Raw genomic sequence first — 22,025 nt, forward strand, 5'->3', positions numbered from 1 at the left:
TTTCTATGAAATTCAAGGTTCAGAAGATGCGTTGGAATATCCTCTACAACCTGGTGCTAATATCTCATTTTTGCCAAAAGTGGATATTAGCCGTTTTTTCAATGGTGGGCAGAATAGGTGACCCCTAACTCAAGGTGGTTTTAAACAGACCCAAGAAACAAAAATAAAAAATTTGGTTTGGATGTAATCTTTACAAGTATTCGCAATGACCTTAAAAATAAACAATAATGCATGTTAACATATTTATTTTTTATTCAAACATTATGAGCTTGTTCAAAAATTAAAAAAAGCTGTTCAAAAATTAAAAAAAGCTGTTCATTCCATCTTAGAGGCCTCCATCAAGAATTATTTTAGAAATAAAATAGTATGCAGTTGGTAGTAATGAAATATGTAAATGGGTCCTAAAATGAAGCTTAGATTGCTGATATTATTGTTTACAGCGATTAAGCTTATTTTTCTGAGTACAATGACCCTTTGTATGATCACAAAGAGTTTAAAATGGATTTTAAAATCAATTTGGAAAAATTAACCTCGCGGTCCTTTTTGACAGAAAAGTTCCTACTTGACAGCTCGTTCCTAGGGGACCATAGTTGATTCATCGAAAGAATGTTGTCTTGTCAATATTAAAATGAAAAAAGTGGTCAGAAATGGTTTTTAATCGTGTTTTTTACCGTTGTACATAAAAATTTTGGGGAGTAGCATCTAATTCCAGCTCTAATGTTTGCAGGTCAGAACTTTGACATTCAATTAAAGCTAATTAAAAGCGTTTTCAACTGAAATCGAGTGATAAATAGCCCAAATGAGATGTGAGCAAGCAAGTTTCTTTAAAAAGTTTTGCAAAATTAAATGTTTAAATAGTGTTAATCAGCAAATTGGATGGAGTTAGGAGCGAAAGCTTAACCTGCCAAACATACGAGAATTTACCCTACATAGGGCTTTAGTACCCAATTGGAAGAAATTTAATTATTCACAAAAACGATAAATTTGTTCGACTCACAATTACCGACATCTGGTAGCGTCTAGCGTAACAAACACCCAACACGAAACAAACCTATCGTTTCTTCTCGAAATTTACTCGCGTTTTTCCGCTTCCGTTAAACGTGGAACTCGCAGTGTAACGAAACGAGTCTCTCTTTGCCGACAGAGTATTAGTGTCTGCCTTCCTCTGGTGTATATTTTTATTGCGCAGCACACATCACACCACATGCGCGCCACCACCCGCAAACACACCCGGCGTGAGTTGGTGTTTGTGCAGTACCGAGTACACACAGCGCCATTTCCGTTTATTTTGAACCAACACAGCAACCAGTTGGACACCCAACCAAGAATAGCAGGCCGAGAGTCCAAAAGGCAGCCGCGGAGTTATTTTCGTTTGCTTTTCTGGTTCTCGCGCGGCGTCGATGGAGCGATCGACTGTTGGACGAAATTGGATGAGTGGGGTAATTTTCATTGAGTGTTCTTTATTTTAGCAAAAATCAATTTTTATTTGTTAATTCTTTGGTGGATGGAGTGTGTTCAATTTTCTTTTCGATTTGATGTTTTCGCATAGTTATTAAAACAAAATTTAATCAGAAAAAACTTTGATAAATCAAACCAACACTTGCAAAAAACAAACCATTTTGTGCATTGGCCCGAAGTTTGGTTGAATTTGATCCCGCAGTTCCGAGTTATAATTACAAATGTGTACGGTAGTCGGGCATGTACGTATGTCAAACGCGTTCTGACCGGAAATCGATTTATGATGACGGGAATGCCATGTTCATAGCAAAAAGTCCAATATTCTTTAAAGACCTAATTTGTACGATTTATATAAATTGTTAAGAATATTTTAAAAGCTTCAAAATAATATTAAAATTTTTTAGAGGGCATCTGATTTTCCTAAAAAATGCTGAATGTTTTAAAAGATTCCCAAATCTGATCGGCGTTCACCCGTTACCATATTACCCGTTCAACAACGCCGCAACGGTCGACGTTGCCAGTTTCCTGCAAATGAGCGAGAAAACGGGCGGCGTTGCCAAGTCACACCACTACATACGCCGCAGAACTCTTTCCGTTACACGTTGTCCTGAACTCGAGCCAGCACCGAACCGCCGCGTTACCAGCTGGGGGTTGTTCAGTTGCTCGCTCGCATTCGTTGGGTTCGCAGTGAGAAAACAAAAACAAATCCACCACCTAGCTGAACATCAAGCCATCACTCCTGGAAGTTCTGTGGTAGTAGACCTTTGTGATACACAAAGGGAAAGTGCGTTCTCTGCCCAGAAGTTTAAACTGGTTCTAAAAGTTGTTGAACTCTCTCTCTCGCGCGCATCGTACCGTCGCTGGAAAGGGCGTTGTAAGTGGAGAGTAGCAACGGAGTTGGAGTCTGTGTTCACGGGGATAGCCGAAGTTACGAAAGTTCTTGTTAAGGCTCGCGTAGAAATTTTGCACTTCCGGAAGTGTTGTAATTCCGGATGTACTGACCCAAAAATTTTGAGCAATTTTCAAGAACTTGGAACTTTGTGACAAAGAAAAGCGTACAAGCTTTGGTGCAAAGAACAAACCTCAACGAAACAAAGGATAACCTAACATCGTGAGAGGAGAAGGATAGAAGGAAAAGAATCGAAAGAAAATAATCGATCCTGTCTTGGTGTGTGCACCAGCACTGCTGGAAACCATCTGTTTGATCCTGCGAAGGTGTGTTCGTGTGTGAGTCTAAGCTTCCAGGAATACAAACAAAACTAGTTTGTAGAAGAGATCCCTTGAAATTTGGTGATTTTGTGTTGTTTCCACCCTCGGCCACGCCTGGATGACGGAGTGGCGCTGCGATCGGCCCAACAAGAAGGTGTCACTTTAGTGTGAAAGCAGGAAGTGCAATGTAAATGCCGCAAGCCAATGTGTTCAACAGCGAAAATTGCATGCAGTACATGTAAAAAAGTGTCCACCAAGTGAAGTAAAATACAAAGAAAGTCAAACATTAGAAGCGTGAGCAAGAATAAGAAGAAACACATCACACAAAAGAAGCTAAGAAAAAGGTTCGAAAAGAGCCAATAGAAGAGAAAGCAAAGTGAAAAAGGGGATAAAAGTTCTCGAATATTTTGGGCCTGTTCCCCCCTTCTGTATCTCCCATCTGAGGGTGCTAGCGTGTGTGTTCAAGCACGTGAATCTAGCTGTGTGTGCGTAGGTGTGTCTGTGTGCACAGTGCGTGTACGGCGTGTTGTTAGATGCTAGCAACAGCGATGGATAACAAAGAGAACGTTTTCAACGCGGCTCGGGACGGCAACCTGGTTGTGCTGAAGGTAGGTCTCCCAAGACGACAACGACGACAAAGGATCGTCAATTCTTTACACGACATACAAGACTCTGGAAAGGAGGATACACTCCGGCCAAGGTTGAAACTTGTTACATAATGGTGTTCTGGATGGTGCGGCTCTCAAATTTCTCTCTTCACACGCCCATCGGGATGACGTTCAAAACATAGATTTGTAGGAGCTGGGTGAAAAGTTATAAGAATAGATATGATAGCTCGCTTTAAACTCGAATTGGAATGATTGAAAATTTTATTTTACCAACGTGATCCAGATTTTTGTTGCGACTGAAAATTAGATAAAATGACTTTTACAAAATATCTCGCAAAATATTAAATTTCACTTCAACTTCAAGCCACTTGCAAAACTGAAAAAATGGACAACGACTTGTTGTTGTTTTCTTAATTTCCGCAAGACAGTGAGCGAGAGAGCAACTCTCTTTAATACAGACTCTTTTCTTTTCTCCCGCTTCGCTCGCGTTAACTCCAGTTCAAGCTTGGGCCAGAGCTGAATTAATGTGAGGAACCATCAAAAAGTTTTTAATGTTGACTGATGATTTTCTGGAGCATTTTTGACGGAGTAAACATGACTTTAAAAAAAGTGCTAAGCCAAAATTTTCGAAATTATTATGCAAAAAGTAAATTTAAATGCTTTTAATATTATTACAGCTTATTCTACGCTTTTTTTCACGAAATTGCAAACCATCAATAAATAAATGAAAATATATTTATTTTCCTAAAGCTTTACGACACTTTCCGATCTATTTGAACGAAAAACAAAATTTGTATAAAAATTAAATAGACTTATTTCATTTCAAGTACATAAATCAATCTTAAATGTTTAAGAATCGATTTTGCATGATTTTTCATTGAAAATTTAAATTTCGAGCAATACTGATTTTTTAAGGATATTTTGAAGCGGGGAGACAAAAACATGAAAAAATTGCATTGGCCTAAAGATTTACAAAAAAAACGCTGAAACTTCTTGACCTTGAACCGATCATAAACTAATTAACCATTTTAGTTTATTTGAAGCGTTTAAGGTTATTGCCAATTTAATTTCATAATTTCTAATTTAAATTTTAAAAATTATATTTTACAACCTTTTTTTAATTTTTTATCAAATGGTCAAATGGTTTTCTTAAAAATTTTAAGACCAGGGAAAGGAAAAAGACGTATTTAACGTAATTTATTGATATTTTCTAGGTTTTATTTTTTACAACAGTAAAACTGTAATAATGCATAAAGCATGTTGTGATATTTTTTTGCTTTTTTTTAAGATCTTGAAATGCGAAACTAAGTGTATTTTTTATATTCTTGAATAAAAAACTTTGTTATTTTTTATGTTCTCAAAAACTAAATGAATTCCAATTTGATTGATTTTTTTAAACATATAAAAATAAACATAAAATTTAAACCAGTTTTTATTCTAATTACAAAAAAATCAATATTATTGTTATCTGAAGTCGCATACAAACCTCTTGATAATCGAAACGGATGATCAAAATTTCGGATAATCGAGTCTGGACTGTATACAGTAAAAAAAATGTTAATTTGGGAGGTGTAGTATTCTAAGGTTTAAAATTACCTTTTTTTACCTAAATTAAAGTGGCGTTACTACGGAAAATTATTTTATAGCGAAAATTACACATTTTGTCTGACATAAAAGATGTACTCATTCCCAGATAAAATATTACCATATATTTTTTTACTGTGTATAATTAGGAAGGTATGGGTTAACAATTTATCAAATAATTTATTTTTGCCTTACGATTTTTAATAAAAATTTGCTCGTAATTTTGTTAAAGTTATTGTTACTCAAAAAGGTACTTTCATTCCAGTTTTTTTTTTTTAATTTCAAGAGTAATCAACTCTCAACCAGTTTCACCTTCATCAAGGCAAATATCACTTTTTCCGGTCTCAATATCTATTCGTGGAACCCCCTTCTCAACGGGAGCCAGCTGTTGAAAGCTGTCGAAAGAGAGTTTGCCTGTAGAGGAGAGAGAATTTTCTATCTCTAGCCCGTTTGATGTTTTTCTCACCTCCTCTACCCAAGCCTACCATATCGTGACGGAACAAAGTTGGTCGTTAAGATTTATCTGTTTGTTTGTTGTTGTTTTTATTATCTGCTGCATTACTTCACACTCACACACATTCGAGCACGGTCGTTAGCAGTAGTGCAATAGTTGTGGTGCTCGTTAGTTTGAGTTTGAGATCTTTTAGTCACGGTTTTGGAGAGCGCTTTTCAAGCGCTCTTAAGTAACGACTCTTTGTTTGATTTTACAGCTGAATCAGCTGTTTTATGTCACATCGTGATTTGAAATATTTTCTAATCATCTTTTTTGACACAATTTAATGAATTGGTTTGAAATCCGCAAGTCACCTCCAAAGCAAAGCTTTAATTGAATTTTGATAATGTTTGTTTACAAAACTGGGTGTGAAAAAAAAGTCCGAATACAGACAGTATACCTCCTCGTACATGTGTTTGTGAGATTAATGATTTACGGCGTTTTGCACCACACTCATTAACAACAATAATTCATAAGCCATCAGCCGGTCACGACGACGACACTAAGCAAAAAAAAACTCACGAGCAAGCAAAACCACGACATCTGGAAACGCGATAAGATAAGACTGAATGCACATGTAAACACAAAACAACCACAAAAGTCGTGTTTTTGAGATAGTGATGTTTGATTTTTTGTTTTCGTTCGGTGACTTCTAGGTTAGGTCATGACAAGAGGTGCAACGACATTGTTGTTAATATGCATTTTTTTTTTTGTGATTTGAGTGAAAATGTGAAAATTTTCAGGACGAATCAACTATCACACCACTCATATCTGAAGATCGTTTGTACTAATACATCTTTATTTTTGACGCGCTGCTTTTACTCTTGTGCGTGAGACATAGCGACGCGTCAAAAATTGAAATGTATTAGTGCAATCCCTCTTCAGATATGTGTGAAATTGCCAAAAGTGATTGCACTTCAATATTGTTTACCTGATTTTCTCACCTGAAAAGAAAAACTCATACTGGCCAGCCTACGGCTAATCCGATTAGGACACGTAGAGTGGAGCAAACGTGAGCTGCTGTGGTGACCGCGGCAAGGCACACGTGACCACGTGATGGCACCAATGGCGAGCACCAAAGGTCACCACTCCGGGAACCAACCTGGGACGCATTTGAAGTGCTAATTTCAGAAACTGTTGGTGCCTGCAAGTGATTATAGATTTTTTTGTCAAGCGGGAATCGTGGTTCCGTGAACTTATTTACTGCAGGGGCACATGGTTGCAATTGAATTTAAAATGTGGCCACCCCGTGGCGGATGTGTGAAACTTGTTTTGATCGTTTTCAGCGTTCTGGAAATCGTTGAGTCGTGAACGTTTTGCGTCTTTCCTTCAATTTAGAAAGACAACTGGACGAATTTGCTAGACGAATTGAATTCAGAAACGATCATGAGAGAATTAGGAAGATAGAGTTATACAGGTTTAAAACCAAAAACGCAATCCACCGATAGTAGTGTATGCAACAAGTTGCAAAGTTTAATACATATTTTATCCAATTCCGGAAAACTTCTTTCTAATTGGATTTATTAACATTCCAACGCCCAAGGCTCCAAAAAAGTTGGAACGTTTTAACATCAACTCGCTGGTTCTCGGGCATAACTCAACCAATCGGGACGATTCTTTTTTTTTCAGTGATTTGTTTGGATATCTAGATGATCCTAGAGCTTTGCAGAACTCAATTTGATCAAATCTGTTATTTTTACGATCAAAAACATCGTTCCAACTTTTTTTTAGCGTGTAAAAAAAATCGACAAAAATTCCGCTTGGGGAATTTAAAAAAAAAAGGAGGAACGATTTTTTCGGTCGCAGAAATTACAGATTTGTTCAAATCAAGTTCTGCAAAATTTTAGAATCATCTACACAGAAAAAAAAGTTGGATTTTAGAATGTTGAAAATTTGGTAGGTTGAATATAACCTCTTTATTTGTGCAATATTACATAAAAAATGTGTAAAAATGTGAACTTGATGAATATTCATCAAAAACTGATGAATATTCATCATTTTCTGGGGTAAAATTTATCATTTATTTTGCCACAAAATCTGTCACCATTTCCTGATGAATATTACCATCATTTTTTTTTCTGTGTAGACATTCTTACAAATCCCTGGAAACAACAATCGTCCCGATTGGTTGAGTTATGCCCGAGAACCAGCGAGTTGAAGTTACCGTTTCAACTTTTTTGGGAGGCTTGGGCGTCCGATTGTAAGTTGGACATGCGTTGGGCGTTCCAGTGTTAAGTAAACAGCTTGTTTCCCCACTTGAATGTAATTTGCCGTCACGATTACTGACAAACTTGATAAAAGTGCTGACAAGACAACTTTTCAGAATTCAAAAGATGCTGAAAAGTACTTTTGCAATTCCGTCGTAAAACTACTTATTTTGCCTGTCATTCTTGAATGACGAAATAGCTTACTTTTTTTCTACCAAAATGCTGAAAAGTTCTACTTTTCAGAGCTAGAATGGATGCTGAAAAGTTGAACTTGTTTTGAAAAGTAATACTTTGCAACATTGTTTTGATTTAAACGGTGAATTGACATGACTAAATACATTGATATTTGACTTACGATTCCATTCAAAAGGTGTTTTTCGGAATTGTAAAAAAAGTTGGATGGAACTTGTTGCAATATTGATTTATTCAACACTCTTACAACTCATGCCAAAAAAATCTTTTTTTTTGCAGCTTGTTGCATAAACTACTATTTCGTTTCTGTTTTTTGGCGATGAAAATGAGGTTGTTTTGTCATTCGACAATGGTGAAAATCACAACACAATGAATTAAGATTACACAAGCACCTAAAACACACATTACTCAACGAAAATGATGCTCAAGACACAAATAATTCAGTAAGGCAAGCGCGTGGCCTCGTCGTAGCACACAATTTACGACAAAAAAGCGAAACAAAAGGCACACACAAAATTCACTTTTCACTCCGAATATTTTCTACGACCACGCGCCCCCTTTCCCAATTATGCACTCTGAACACGATCACGAATACAGGACAAAAAGAACACCACAAAAATCCATCATCCCGGCACTGCTGCTAACACGATACTCAAAATCTAGAGTTTATTTTTTATTAAACATTTCCTAAAAGCTATTATCTTTATTATGCTTATAGGACTTATTCAAAAAAATACTCTAGAAATGTACTTTTCAGAACTATTTTTTATATGAAAAGTGGAAGTGGAAAATAATTGCAAAAAAATCACGTCTAGGTATATCCGATCTAAGGTCTAAAAATTTAAAATTTGTAAAATGCGTTAAATAACCACCCTACTTGATTAAAAATAAAAAAAAATCAACGTTACCAAAACATTAAATAAAAGTCTAATTTTTGAAAAGGAATAAATCATGCCATAAGTTAAAAATGAAAACAATTAAATTCATCGATTAACGATTAACGTTAAAATTCATGAATTCCACGTTTCGTAATGAATCTTTAAACAAACGTTTTTCAACAACAATTTACTTGTGAAGTTTTAAATGATTGCCAACAAATCAAATAAATGTTTTTTTATATATTGCTTAGAACTTTCCTGAAAAAAATCGATACACTCTTAGAAAAATACCCATTCTTGATTGGACTTAGCAAAAAAAGCATGGTTGCGCAAAATAACCTTTTTTTTAATTCTGTTTTTATTGATATGATAATTATGCTATCTTTTTATGTAAGTCAAAATAAAAATTGACGAAGTGACATTTTTTACACGGGACCTACACTTACTATCATGTCAAACGTTTGGAAGTGTGTATGAGCTCCGTTGGAAGAGGGTGTCAAACTAAAAAGTGACCTCGTCCGTTTGACAACAATTGGTGTTATAACAATCGGGGTTTCAGTGTAGCACAAGTTGGTAAAATTTGATTTGGCAGTGTTGCCAAGTTTTTGAAAAAATATGATTTTTACTCACGTTAAAAAAAAGTTCGTAAAAAAAGTTGACTTAATTTTTAAGAAACTTATCTTTATTTAATGAAATTCGAATATCGTAAACCGTTTTCAAGTTGATAAAATTGATTTCTTGATGATAATGTGACAGTAGGATGTAACAAAAATGACTTTTTGGCGGGCATTCAAGGGTTTGTTCTGGTGGGCATACTAAGCCAAAATCCAAAATATGAGCTTGATTGGACGTAACAGGAGCTGGCGCTCCGCCTTTCAATTTTAAATGGGATTTAACCCGTAAAAAAAGATTTTTTTCAAAAATGTCACTTTTTGAGGCATTTTGGCCACTGAAGCGTTTATTTTCAACATCATTGGCGTGTAGGCCAGATCCTTGCGCATCTTTTGGTATATATAACATTGAAATTTGGAGCACCCTGGAGCTCGGTACAGACCTTCAAAGTTTGGCATTTTTTCGAAAAATCGATTTCTTGAGTAAACAATTCAATTTATCTGTTCAAATTCATTAAGGAGACCAAATATTTGGTCGTATTCTGAACAATTGAATGCAGCCCTACGTGTGGGGGCGCGTGATGTTTCCCTTCCCTTTCCCTTCCCTTCGATTTTCTTGAGGGGGTAGAAGTTCGGGAAATGCTCCCCACGCCGCGTGGAATTGTCGCGTGAAAAATTGATCACCTCCGGGACTGCCTTGTGGTGTGTCTCCCATCATGGTCACATTTGTTTGACCGTCATGCGTCAGCCCTGGAGGGACGAGGAAAATGTGACCAAGCCACGCGGAATATTTCCCCGGGTATTAAACGGATTTTTGGTGTGCATTTTCTAGCATGTGCGGAGAAACGGGACGCCTGCTGACGTTCGAGGACTTGGCGACAGGAGGACACACGTGATGGCCGTGCTCACTGCTTCCGGGTGGTGGCGCCGACTGTCGTCAATCGTGGTGAGGAGGTATTTACAAACTGCTGCTAGTTTTAGTAATTCGAAGGCACAATATTCCATGCCTCATTAAATGGGCCAGTTATTCATACAAAATATCAGTCACTTAAAATCTCATCAAAACAATAGCAAAATGCACCCAACTAAGCTGCACCTGACTGCTCCGTCATTTACGGTGCAACTCTTCAACGAAAGCAAGTAAAATTACCTCCATTATCATGTAACTGCGCGCCGCGATGGGTCGCGCCAGGGGTTAGAAATCGGCGCACAAGTCACGCCAAATTAGTCACGAAGCTTTGGTGGCACCGACTAAGGTAGAGCCCCTACTCTTTGTACTAAACACATGGATATTAGCGAAAAACTGCAGTCGTTAGACCCTACAGGCACAGGACTGTTGGGAAAGAACTCAGCGCGCCCAAATGGTGCACGACGACGACGACGACGACGACGATTGTCGCCGGTTTGGCAATAGGTTTTTTTCGTCGTTGTTGAGCACGGAGGGAAAAAGCCTTTTTTTGTGGAGCTTGGCGATGCGTGAAGTGCACCACACAGATTGCCGCCAGGCTGGCTGTTGCTGGGGGAGGCAGTTTGGAACGAGGTCGGCCAGCAATTGCACTGCGGTTATAATTTCCCACAGTCCACTGGTTTTTGGGACCTGGGTAACGAATTTGGTGCAAGGTTAGGTTTTTGAAGCTCAGAGAAGGGGTTCGATCAATACTTGGATACTCACTGGGAATGGTTCAATAAGTTTGAGAGAGAAAAAAATTGAACCCAAATCCGGAAACGGATTACCTTCCCAACAGTACAAAATACCCAACACAAGCCGCGTGAAGGTCAGCCAGTCCCGATTCGGTCCGCCGAAGAGACGCTGAACCGTTGTGTTCGACAAGCAGCACACGAGCCTGCTTGTTCTCTTGCCGCCTAGACAGTTTGTCGGACCCGGACTCCTCAAAGCGGCCAGTTGGGGAGCGAAGGGAAGATAAACACGGTTCTGTGGTTTCATGACCTTTTCAACGATTACTCCCGGTGAAGCCGGCGTTACTTATACATGAGCAGAACTGTATGTGAGCGAGCGCTCCGGCTGAGCTTTTATCAGTGTTTTTGTTCACAGGTTCACAAGTGGTCGTAATTAGTATTGCATCCACGTATGGAGCGAAGATTAACGACCGGGTGTCATATATTCTGCGGTATGCTTAAGTGCAGGGAACAAGGAAGTCAGCATGATCAGCGGATCATGCTATTAAGCAGCGATCACGCCTCGAACCTTAATCGGGGTGTACTCGTCGATAACAGCTAAGAGCACCTTTTTTTTAAACGATCACGATAATACCGTACAAGTCTAGACGACGCATTAGAACAGGTATAGCCACACATCCTGCCACACAACCAAAGTGACTCAGCATCATTATCAATTCAACACACAAGTGCAATAAACCTGTCCACTTTGCCGAACACACCACCTTTCGTGTGAATGTTTGTGCGGGGAATAATTCCGTTTTGGCTGTTTTTGTTTTTATTAATAATACTCATATTTTTGCACCCTACAGCCGGCGCAAATCTGCGCTCCAAGGTCACAACGGTTCGTATCGTATAGGAGAGAATGGGGTATCATCGTCATTTTTATGAAAATTTTCATACCTTTTTCTACACCGCTTTTATGTCCCTCGTGAAACAAGATTTTTAAGCTTCAATATTCATAAAATTAAATTAACAAAAAATACAGCACTGATAATGATACTTTATTTTCAATTTAAAAAAAAATATTTATACAAAGTCAGATTTGCAGCTTAATCTCAACATGATTTTGCATCTTGTTACAGAAAATTTGTTTAACATAAGTTGGATTTAACAAGGTACATGACTCATAAATCGTTCTGGTGTCAATTTTGCTAATTGGACATTGAAAAAACAAAAAACATTTCATGCGACAATTTTTGTTCAGTGAATTTTGATGTCAATGCCAAGATATTATCAAATAAAACAGAAGAAGTGCTAAAAATAGCAAAGTTTCAGGTTATAATAAGGAATTTTCACTAAAGAGCAATTCTCACGAAATCGGTCTTTTTTTGCAATTTGAATTTTTGAATTTTCTAATCTGGCTGAAACTTTTTTGGTGACTTCGGTATGCCCAAAGAAACCATTTTGCATCATTAGTTGGTCCATATAATTTTTTATACAAATTTGGCAGAAGTCCATACCAAAATGATTTATGAAAATTCATAAATCTGTATTTTTTGAAGGATTTTTTTATCAATTTGGTGTCTTCGACAAAGTCCTTATCCACAGACTACACTGATAAAAATGATACACGGTAATTTTTTTTGTGATTGCAAAAAAAAACTTATTTTTTCTTATCGGTTTTAGGGGACATCAATGCCAACTTTTCAGAAATTTCCAGAATGGACAAAAATGGAAATAAATTTTTGAATCAATACTAATTTTTCAAAAAATCGAAATACTGGTTGCAAAAATTTTTCAACTTTATTATTCGATGTAAAGTTGAATTTTCAACCCACTTTACAACCAAATATTTTAGTAATGTTTTGAAGAAAGAGCAACGGAATTTTATCCAAAAACTTTTTGGATGTAAAACAAAGCTAGCCATCGAAATAGAGGAGCGGCCTGGCTGACTGATTACGTTGTTCGCTTGGTAAGCGAATGGTCCTTGGTTCGAGCCCCATCTGCTCCCAACTAGAAAGTTAAAAAAATATAAATTCTTGATACTCTGTGAATCATCGAAAAATCAAAGTTGCTAGAGCCGGGCTTCGATCCCAGGTCCTCTTGATTGGTATTTTAAAATGCTAACCACTGTGCCATCGCGGCTTGGGTACGCGCTGGGTCTTTGTCCATTTGACAAGTTATTTGGATTTGGAAACAACTCAATTTGTAAGAAGCGGCCGCGTGGTCCCGATACTGAATTAGCATTCTAAATGTAGGGGTAAGCGTGGATGTAGGGATAAGCGTAGATGCCTCTCACCCAGTTGGCAAGCCCAGTTTGATCCCAGAAGGTCCCGATGGCATTTTTCGAGACGAGATTTGTCTAATCACGCCTTCCGTCGAACGGGAAGTAAATGTTGACCGCGGACTAACCCTAAAAAAATGGTTAGGTCGTTAGCTTAGTCCAGGTGCAGTAGTCGTCTCCCTGGGTCCTGTCTCGGTGGAGTCGCTGGTAGGCAGTTGGACTAACAATCGAAAGGTCGTTAGTTGGAATCCCGGGGTGGGATGGAAGCTAAGGTGTAAAAAGAAGTTTGCAGTTGCCTCAACAACCAAACCTTCGGACACCTAATTTCGAGTAGGAATCTCGCAATCGAGAACGCCAAGGCAATGCTGTAGAGCGAATAATTAGATTAGATTTTTTTAGACATCCGTTAAATTTTGATAAAAGTGCATCGTTTTAAGATAATTTTCGATAAAAGTGGTTTTTTTATTATTTTTAATAATTTGAATTATCCACTACTGAATAAAAAATCAAATAGTTGAGAATTTCAATAATTTACAATTTCTGAAAATAACGATAAATTAGTTGATTGTTGATTTGTCAAATAAAACATAATTTTGTAAAAAAAAATCAATACAAGGAAAATTCAAGGATCTGACACGCAAGTCACCGCCAGCGGCGCTGTCAATATTATTTACCTACATGTGGTTTTTGAAAAGGTAGTATGAAATTTATACGAAATTATTTTTCAATTTTTTGAAGTTTTCACTATCTTGCATTATTTTTTTATTTGAGATAATAAGAAGTATTACGTAATGTTTTCCTCGTTTAACATTTATTTGAGTATAATTTCAGAATATTACAAAGTTCTACTTGACCATATTTACAATCAACACAATACACTAAACTAAAAATTAAATAGATTTAAATTTCTTGAAACAAAATAAATCACGTTAGATGCTTCCTAGGTTTGCGCTTTTAGAATACTTATTAAAATTCCTTTGAAAATGATTTAAACTAGTTTTAAATACATCAAAGTACTGATATGCCAATATAAGGTGCTCGATGAAATTAAATACTGTTCTCCTAGTTCAAATCCGAAATTAATTATAAATCTTTTAGAAAAAAAACATAAACTTTTAAAAGTTTTAATATGTGTAAATTATGTCCGATGCGCAGCATACGACCTTTTCAAAAGCCATGCGCAAAAAACTTGGTTTGATCTTGGTTCTATTTTGACTTCACTCGTCTTGTATGTGGAAGACAGTCGTGACGTAGCCGTGGGAAAATGGCAGAGACTTAAAAAAATATTAGATCTTTGCTATATTGGCCATGTCTGTAACACTTTTATTTTTTTTGTTTTACTCCACTTTTTCACCGTCTAGAAACGAGGAACAAAAACTTAAAAAAATATAGTTGTTAAGTTAAACTGGTTTGGATTTCACTTGAGTTCATGAAATCTTGTTAACATGCAATTTTTTTGATAATTTTTGTCAGGGAGCGGTCGTGGCTGAATGGTTACGATGTTTGCTTTATAAGCGAATGGTCCTGGGTAGTGGGTACGATACCCATCTGCTCCCAACGAGAAAGTTTCTGGGCTCATTAAAATTTTAATTAAATGAAAAACTAGAAGCTCACGGCGGGGTTCGATCCCCTGTAGATTGGCAAGCAAAAATGCTTTCTGCTTAACCGTGGAGCATTGGTAGCTTGAGGAGGACTGGGACTGATGTAGTTGAATCCAAGAATCGGACTAAGAATCAAATTGTATGCAAGTTGAATATCAGAATTCAAACAAGATTGCATGCAAGATTTGCAAGCGCAGTTGAAATTGAATCTGAAAATACCTCGTTAAAAATAGCCTGGGCGACTGATAGAATAGGGGGATGGCGTCGCTTTTTTTAGACCACGTTTTCCACTTTTTCTCCATCGAAACCGACTACTTTATCGACTTCATTTTGTTGGGCGAGATAGGAAGCCGTCTAATTTTAGACGATGACTCAGCACTTTTCCACTCCTTCTTTTTTTTGACGATGACTCAGCACTGTTCCACTCCTGCACTTAAAAAACCAGATGGCAGCACGATCCCGCCACGGCCCTATTCATCCAACAAAAGATGAGAAGAATTGAAAGCTTTCCCATTAGAAATGAGAACACACGCAGAATTCTAACAAAAAATGCAAAAACGGATACCGTGAGGATACCGTGGAGATTTTCCCTTAATACTCTGAAAAAAGTGGAGCATAACACTTCCCTTCTTCCAAATCCCTTTCCTTGTCCCTAATGCGCGGTGGAGATGGGAGCGGACGGCAATGGACGGCTGCCATGGTTATGAGAATCTAGTTCAGGAGGAATTGGTTCTATTCCCAATTGTCGATTCCTAGGCAACTTGGGCTTAGACAATCATCACATCACATGGCGAAAATCCAGTCTGCAATCCGCTAAAATCACCGTCTCCTAGCGAAGCGATTTTTTTGATATTTTTTGTCATATTAAAACAATAAGATTTTTTCTGAAACGTTAGTTTCCCCTATGCTATTTCTGGCAGGATGGAATAAAACATGCTCGAACACACGTCGAATACTCCGATGCTCTGGTCTCTTTGCCAGTAGTGGAAGGTTCCTTCACCTCATGTATTGCACACACACAAACCAGGTGTGAGTAAACTGTCTTGTTTAATAAAACGGTGTGCGCAAATAAATAGGAAAGGCAAAAAAAAAATAAAAAAAAAAAATAAGATGAAATTTTTATGACATTCGCATGTTGTTTGCGTGGCTGTCAGAATATTCCTAATTTTAGCCGTTCGTTTACCTTTTTAACGATTTTTGAAGATATTCCTTAATTTCCTTGTTTCATTTCAAAAATACTAATCGATGAAATGAGCCAATCAATTTCTTGTCGTGTTAACCTTCCCAAACCATGTCTCATCAAAGCATTCAATTGGATCCGTTTAGAAGGTCGTATTTCGCTCCCCGACAAAATCCAACGACATGTCGTTGTCGTCGCCCAAAACCAATTTTGCCACTCCAACGTGGCTTTCTATTTCAATTTCTGTCGAATCGATTTTTACGTGTTTGTTTACCCGAGTTTCGTGGAATTGATTTCGATTTGTTATTGTGACTGTCACGAAAAAACCGCAACCTCAAACCAGTTTCGCTGTTCTGCGATGGATAACCCGCCCTTTGAAGTTCCCCCTGTCCCGCGTCAGCTAGGCAGATTAACGAAACAAAAAGAATCGTAGACTCCGGAAAAGGCTCAACCAGGCGAGGTTCAACTTTCCAAATATGGAAGGCTGGAGGAGCCTCGCGAGTTGTTTTCCGGGGTTTGTGCCGGTGAAGACTTGCCAGGTCACGATTTCGCTCCTCACCTAGAACGGAGTTGAACAGACTGAGCTGGTCGCTGAGCGGAGCAGAGCCCCGTGTCGAGGAAGCGCTTCGGCGTCTTCCTCATGGGGGGAGCTGAGTTTGGCGATGATGCGTCATTTTCTCCAATCGTTATTGTACGCAGCTTGTGACCTTCTGCAAATCGTCAACCAATCGACGGAATCCTTTCCGGGATGGGTGGAATGTTGTGACGCGGATTGGTATTATCTACGGTTCGTATATAAAATATATTGTTTTGTGTGGGACGTGTTAGTGCTATCTTGTCGCACGTCGCTTTTTGACGTTCTGAGAAAAACGTGTTTTAATGTTTAACAATAACAAACACGTTCTGTTTGGCTGGCGATTCTGTGCAGCGTCCCAAAATTCGGTTAAATTTGGTTGCCGGATTCACGAGTTACACCAAAAAATGTATGCAGTAGTCGGTCATTGACATGTGATAAAACGTCCTCTGACTAAATTTCCTTTGGTCAGTTGTCGCATTTGCAGGGTGTGACAACATTGCATGGGGTTGAATATCATAGGATTGAATTAGAATTTGGGGATCTGTGGAACCCAAAAGTAATTTAAAAAAAAAGTCCACGTAGTTTATGGATGGCTCCTTATAGTTTTTCTAGACAGCTATGGTGTTGCCAAATATTTGCAAAATCTTGTTATATTTGGCAAGTTTCATGTCTGTTTTCAATTTGTAGCTTGTCGAATAAGGTCAAATAGTGTCTAATCTAACCTAATCTAATCGAACACAAGCGCAGCCAGTCCGAAGAATGCATCCAATGCTATTTATTAAAACAAACAACTTGTTTTATGAATGTATTGACTAATTATATATATTTTTTCTATTTTTTACAGGTAAGAGCCACAATATTGGTACAACTTTACTGATCGATCCCCAAACAGCTGATCCTTCTGATTGCAACGTAAGACCTCTTTAAACCTCTGCAGTCTGATCATCTTTCCATCACAACAAAGTGACGTACACGACAGCCGGACAACCAATACTGTTGCTGCAGCTCTGCAAAGCCAACGTTTGCTCTCCTTTCGCCGGCTCGGCCAGACTGCTGCTGCCTGTCTGTCAGTTCAGGTCTCCCGACAGGTCTCGTTCGGTTAAAAACAAAAACCGAAAAATGAGCTCTGCAACTGAGCTGCGCCGCGCGTACACGTCAAAAAGAATTGCGCAAGAATGGGTTACCCAATAGAAGAAGTCTGGCATGCTCTGCTTTGCTTGCGCACAGCTTAAGCTTTTCTGAGCCGGGCTTGAGACTTAAGACAGTTGTGTGGCATTCCGAGCTGGATTAGTTGCAATTTAACGTAATAGTGGAGATTTTTGCAAAACTTGTCATGTTAAACTTTTTAAATCTAAATCAGGTCGGATTTTTCAATCTTCCTGAAGCAGAATGAATTTTCTCGAGAATCGATATAACTAGAGGCTCGTAAATCGCGTATTTGCCAAAACAATTCATCAGCAATAAAATTCGTCTGGATTGCATGACTTGCCTACGAGTTCAGTTGCCCTACATAGAAATAAATGTGGTGAAGAAACATATATTTTTTCCCCAATAAACAGAACACATTAAACTCTGTTTGAAGGAATGCAAATCGAGAACATCGTATTACAGTGAGGATTCAGTGGGAACTAGTTTTTGAAAAGGGCTTTCTAGTCATTTTTCTTCAATGAAGTGATTTTTAATACTCAAATTTATTTATGTACAAAAAATAAGAAAAAAGTAATTTCTGAATTTTCAACACATTTTCTTTCGGAAGTTTCGAAATCTGACTCCCAGCTCCAAACAGTTAAGTCGATACACCCACATTTGGAGCATTCAAGGGGGAGTCTCGACTTTTTCGCAACCTGGGAAAACCTTTCAAGCTGACGATGCATTGTTTTGCAATTTTCCCTTTCCTTTTTTTCCAGATTGCTCCAAAATGCAGCCCAGACAAAACCATTTTCTGTCTTGTTTGTTTAGGTTGTTGATTATTACTATGAGCTCTCGTTATATTAACTATTTGGGGTTTCTACCTCTTCGTTTTTTTTGTCGGTTCAGTTTTGCCGTCTATGTGTTTCAAAGTTAAATAACCGGGTTATGGCATTTTCAGACCGCTGCAATTTTGGTGAGCCAGCGTTGGAGTTACCTTTGCCCTTGGGTTTGTGGAACCTTTCGAATTTCGGTTCGACGGGCTGGCTGGATCCATTGGACATGCCTTCACCGATTTGGTGGGGGGTTTTGAAATGCCACGCAGTCGGGTAATTGGTCCCCGGTTTGATTATTGCCAGGCCGGACTGTAATTGCATTATTTTGGGAAAGGTTAACTGATATTGATTGAAGATACAGTTTTGATGATTCAAATAAAACAGTTAGGAGCAATTCTCTCAGCATTCGGTCATTCGATTTTTTTGTATTTTTTAATCCGACTGAAACTTTTTTTGTGCCTTCGGTATGCCTAAAGAAGCCATTTTGCGTCATTAGTTTGTCCATATAATTTTCCATACAAATTTGGCGGCTGTCCATACAAAAATGATGTATGAAAATTCAAAAATCTGTATCTTTTGAAGGAATTTTTTGATCGATTTGGTGTCTTGGGCAAAGTTGTAGGTATGGATATGGACTAGGGTAGGGTAGTCATCAATGAGACACTTTTGGTTTTCAACTTTCAACGATTTTTCTAATTTTTTCATCAGCATGTCTTAATGAGCTTTTAGTTGCATTATCTTTCTTTTAATGTGTTCTATCATTGACCAAAATATGAGATCGATCCGACATCTACAGCCAGAGTTATTCAACTGTCTCATTGTAGACGCACTTGGCAGGAACAATGAGACAGCGGGGGAACAATGAGACACTCTACGAAAATCAACATTTTTCTAGCAAAACATCATGTTTTTGTATTGTTCCATTGCAGATGACTTGCCTTGAACATTTTAGAGCAATTTTGCCAACATGAAACTTTTAATATCAAAAGTTACACTAAAAAGTATTTAAATTTTGTAAAATCCATATATTAATACCAAATAACTTTGTATTTTTGGTTAAATGAAGTTTAAACTCTATAAATATGCCAAAAATCACTTTTAATTCATATTTTGAAAGATTTCCATCGATTTTGAAAAGTTTATTGAAGAAAAATCAAAGTGACTCATTGTTACCCATGGGCTGAAATGAGTGGGGAACAATGAGACAGTCCTGGATTCTGGGTGTATTCTAAATTTTGACCAAATCTAATGAATAGACATTGTAGCCCAACTCAATTCCGATGGAACGTCGAAAGAAATTTGAAGAAATATTAGTTTTGGTGTTAATGGCAGCCTACGAGCGAAAAAGTAATTTTTGTCCATAATTTACTTTTACACCCCAGAATCAAACATTTATGAATAACTTTTCAAGGGAGCTTCCATAACCAAAGCCACTATAATGGCAGACGAGTATCCAGTAGACACACCTTTCCCCCAAATATGAGCCTGATTGGTTGAAACTACGACTTGTGAGAGCCATTTTATCATTGTTCCCCGTGTCTCATTGATGACTACTCTACCCTACACTGAAAAAAATGAAACACGGTAAAAAAAATGGTGATTTTCTATTTAACTTTTTGTCACTAAAACTTGATTTGCAAAAAAACACTATTTTCATTTTTTTTTATTTTTTAATCAAATGCCAACTTTTCAGAAATTTCCAGGTTGTGCAAAAAATCTTTGAGCGAGCTATGAATTTTTGAATCAATACTGATTTTTTCAAAAAATCGAAAATTTGGTCAACTTCATTTTTCGATGTAAAAACAAATTTGCAATCAAAAAGTACTGGAGTGAAATTTTGATAAAGTGCACCGTTTTCAAGTTAAATCCATTTTTAAGTGACTTTTTTGAAAATAGTCGAAGTTTTCATTTTTTTAAATTAGTGAACATGTTTGCCCACTTTTGACAAAAATATTTTTGAAAAGCTGAGAAAATTCTCTATATTTTGCTTATTCGGACTTTGTTGATACGACCTTTAGTTGCTGAGATATTGCAATGCAAAGGTTTAAAAACAGGAAAATTGATGTTTTCTAAGTCTCACCCAAACAGCCCACCATTTTTCAATGTCGATATCTCAGCAACCAATGGTCCGATTTTCAATATTAAAACATCAAATTTTTGTGAAATTTTCCGATCTTTTCGAAAACAACATTTTTAAAATTTTCAAATCAAGACTAACTTTTCAAAAGGGCCAAACATTCAATATTACGCCCTTTTAAAATGTTAGTCTTGATTTGAAAATTTTGAAAATATTGTTTTCGAAAAGATCGCAAATTGGAAATTGGACCATTAGTTGCTGGGATATCGACATTGAAAAATGGTGGGCTGTTTGGGTAAGACTTAGAAAACATCAATTTTCCTGTTTTAAACCTTTGAATTGCAATATATCAGCAACTAATGGTCGTAACAACAAAGTCCGAATATGCAAACTATAGAGAATTTTCTCAAACATGTGCACTAATTCTTAAAAATAAAAACTTCGACTATTTTCAAAAAAGTCACTTAAATATGGATTTACCTTGAAAATGGTGCACTTTATCAAAATTTTAGTATAGTACTTTTTGATTGCAAATTTGATTTTACATCGAAAAATGAAGTTGAAAAATTTTGGCGACCAATATTTCGATTTTTTGAAAAAATAAGTATTGATTAAAAAATTTATAACTCGGTCAGTGATTTTTTGCACAACCTGCAAATTTCTGAAAAGTTGGCATTTTATGTCCTCTAAAACAAATAAAAAAAAAATGTGTTTTTTTTGCAAATCAAGTTTTAGTGATAGAAAGTTAAATTAAAAAATCACCAATTTTTTTTACACCAAATCGATCAAAAAATTCCTTCAAAAGTTACAGATTTTTGAATTTTTATACATCATTTTTGTATGCACAGCCGCCAAATTTGTCTGGAAAATTATATGGACAAACTAATCATGCAAAATGGTTTCTTTGGTCATACCGAAGGCCCAAAAAAGTTTCAGTCGGATTAAAAAATACAAAAATTAAAATTGAAGTAAGAAGACCGATTTCGTAGAGAATTTCTCATATGGAGCCTAACATTTCAAAAGGGCACATAACTTTTGTAAATAATAGTGTATCCCTTTCACTCAAATGACGGTTTACATATGGTGTGAAAGGAACACTCTTGATTAAAATTGTAAGAAAGGCAAAATGTATGTGCCCTAATGAAATGGCAAGCACGATATATTGATAAAATTTAAGAAATACTAATAACTTTAGAATAGTGAACAATACCTTCGAAAAATAGTTGTGGATCTGGCATGAAATATTTTTTAAATTTGTTAAGTATTTTTCAAATGTTTGTTAAATTTTTTTCAAATGCTTGAACTTAAAAAAATAGCTTGATAAGCGATTTATCAATAGAATCTTAAATATTTAATGAAATTTTCAAATTTCGCGGCATTTCACGGTATTTCCCAAATTTCACGGATTACGCGGCATCCGTGAAATCGTGAAAAATCAGTAGCCCTAATCATAACATTATGGTACTGTCACAAATTAGCAAA

The 22,025-nt window shown here is 36.9% G+C and overlaps 1 protein-coding gene across 1 annotated transcript in view; it reads left to right on the forward strand.

Annotated features, from left to right (window-relative positions):
• Positions 1-2,104: 2,104 nt before the first annotated feature.
• The window catches only part of LOC6047886 (protein fem-1 homolog CG6966), a 107,310-nt gene continuing 87,389 nt past the window's right edge, over positions 2,105-22,025 (forward strand). The window contains exon 1 of the mRNA XM_038260243.1: positions 2,105-3,275. Within this exon, the coding sequence (XP_038116171.1) occupies positions 3,201-3,275 (75 nt within the window). The 5' untranslated portion in view covers positions 2,105-3,200. The remainder of the gene's footprint in view (positions 3,276-22,025) is intronic.

This window comes from Culex quinquefasciatus, chromosome 3 (genome assembly GCF_015732765.1).
Source record: "Culex quinquefasciatus strain JHB chromosome 3, VPISU_Cqui_1.0_pri_paternal, whole genome shotgun sequence".
In the NCBI taxonomy this organism is placed as follows: domain Eukaryota; kingdom Metazoa; phylum Arthropoda; class Insecta; order Diptera; family Culicidae; genus Culex; species Culex quinquefasciatus.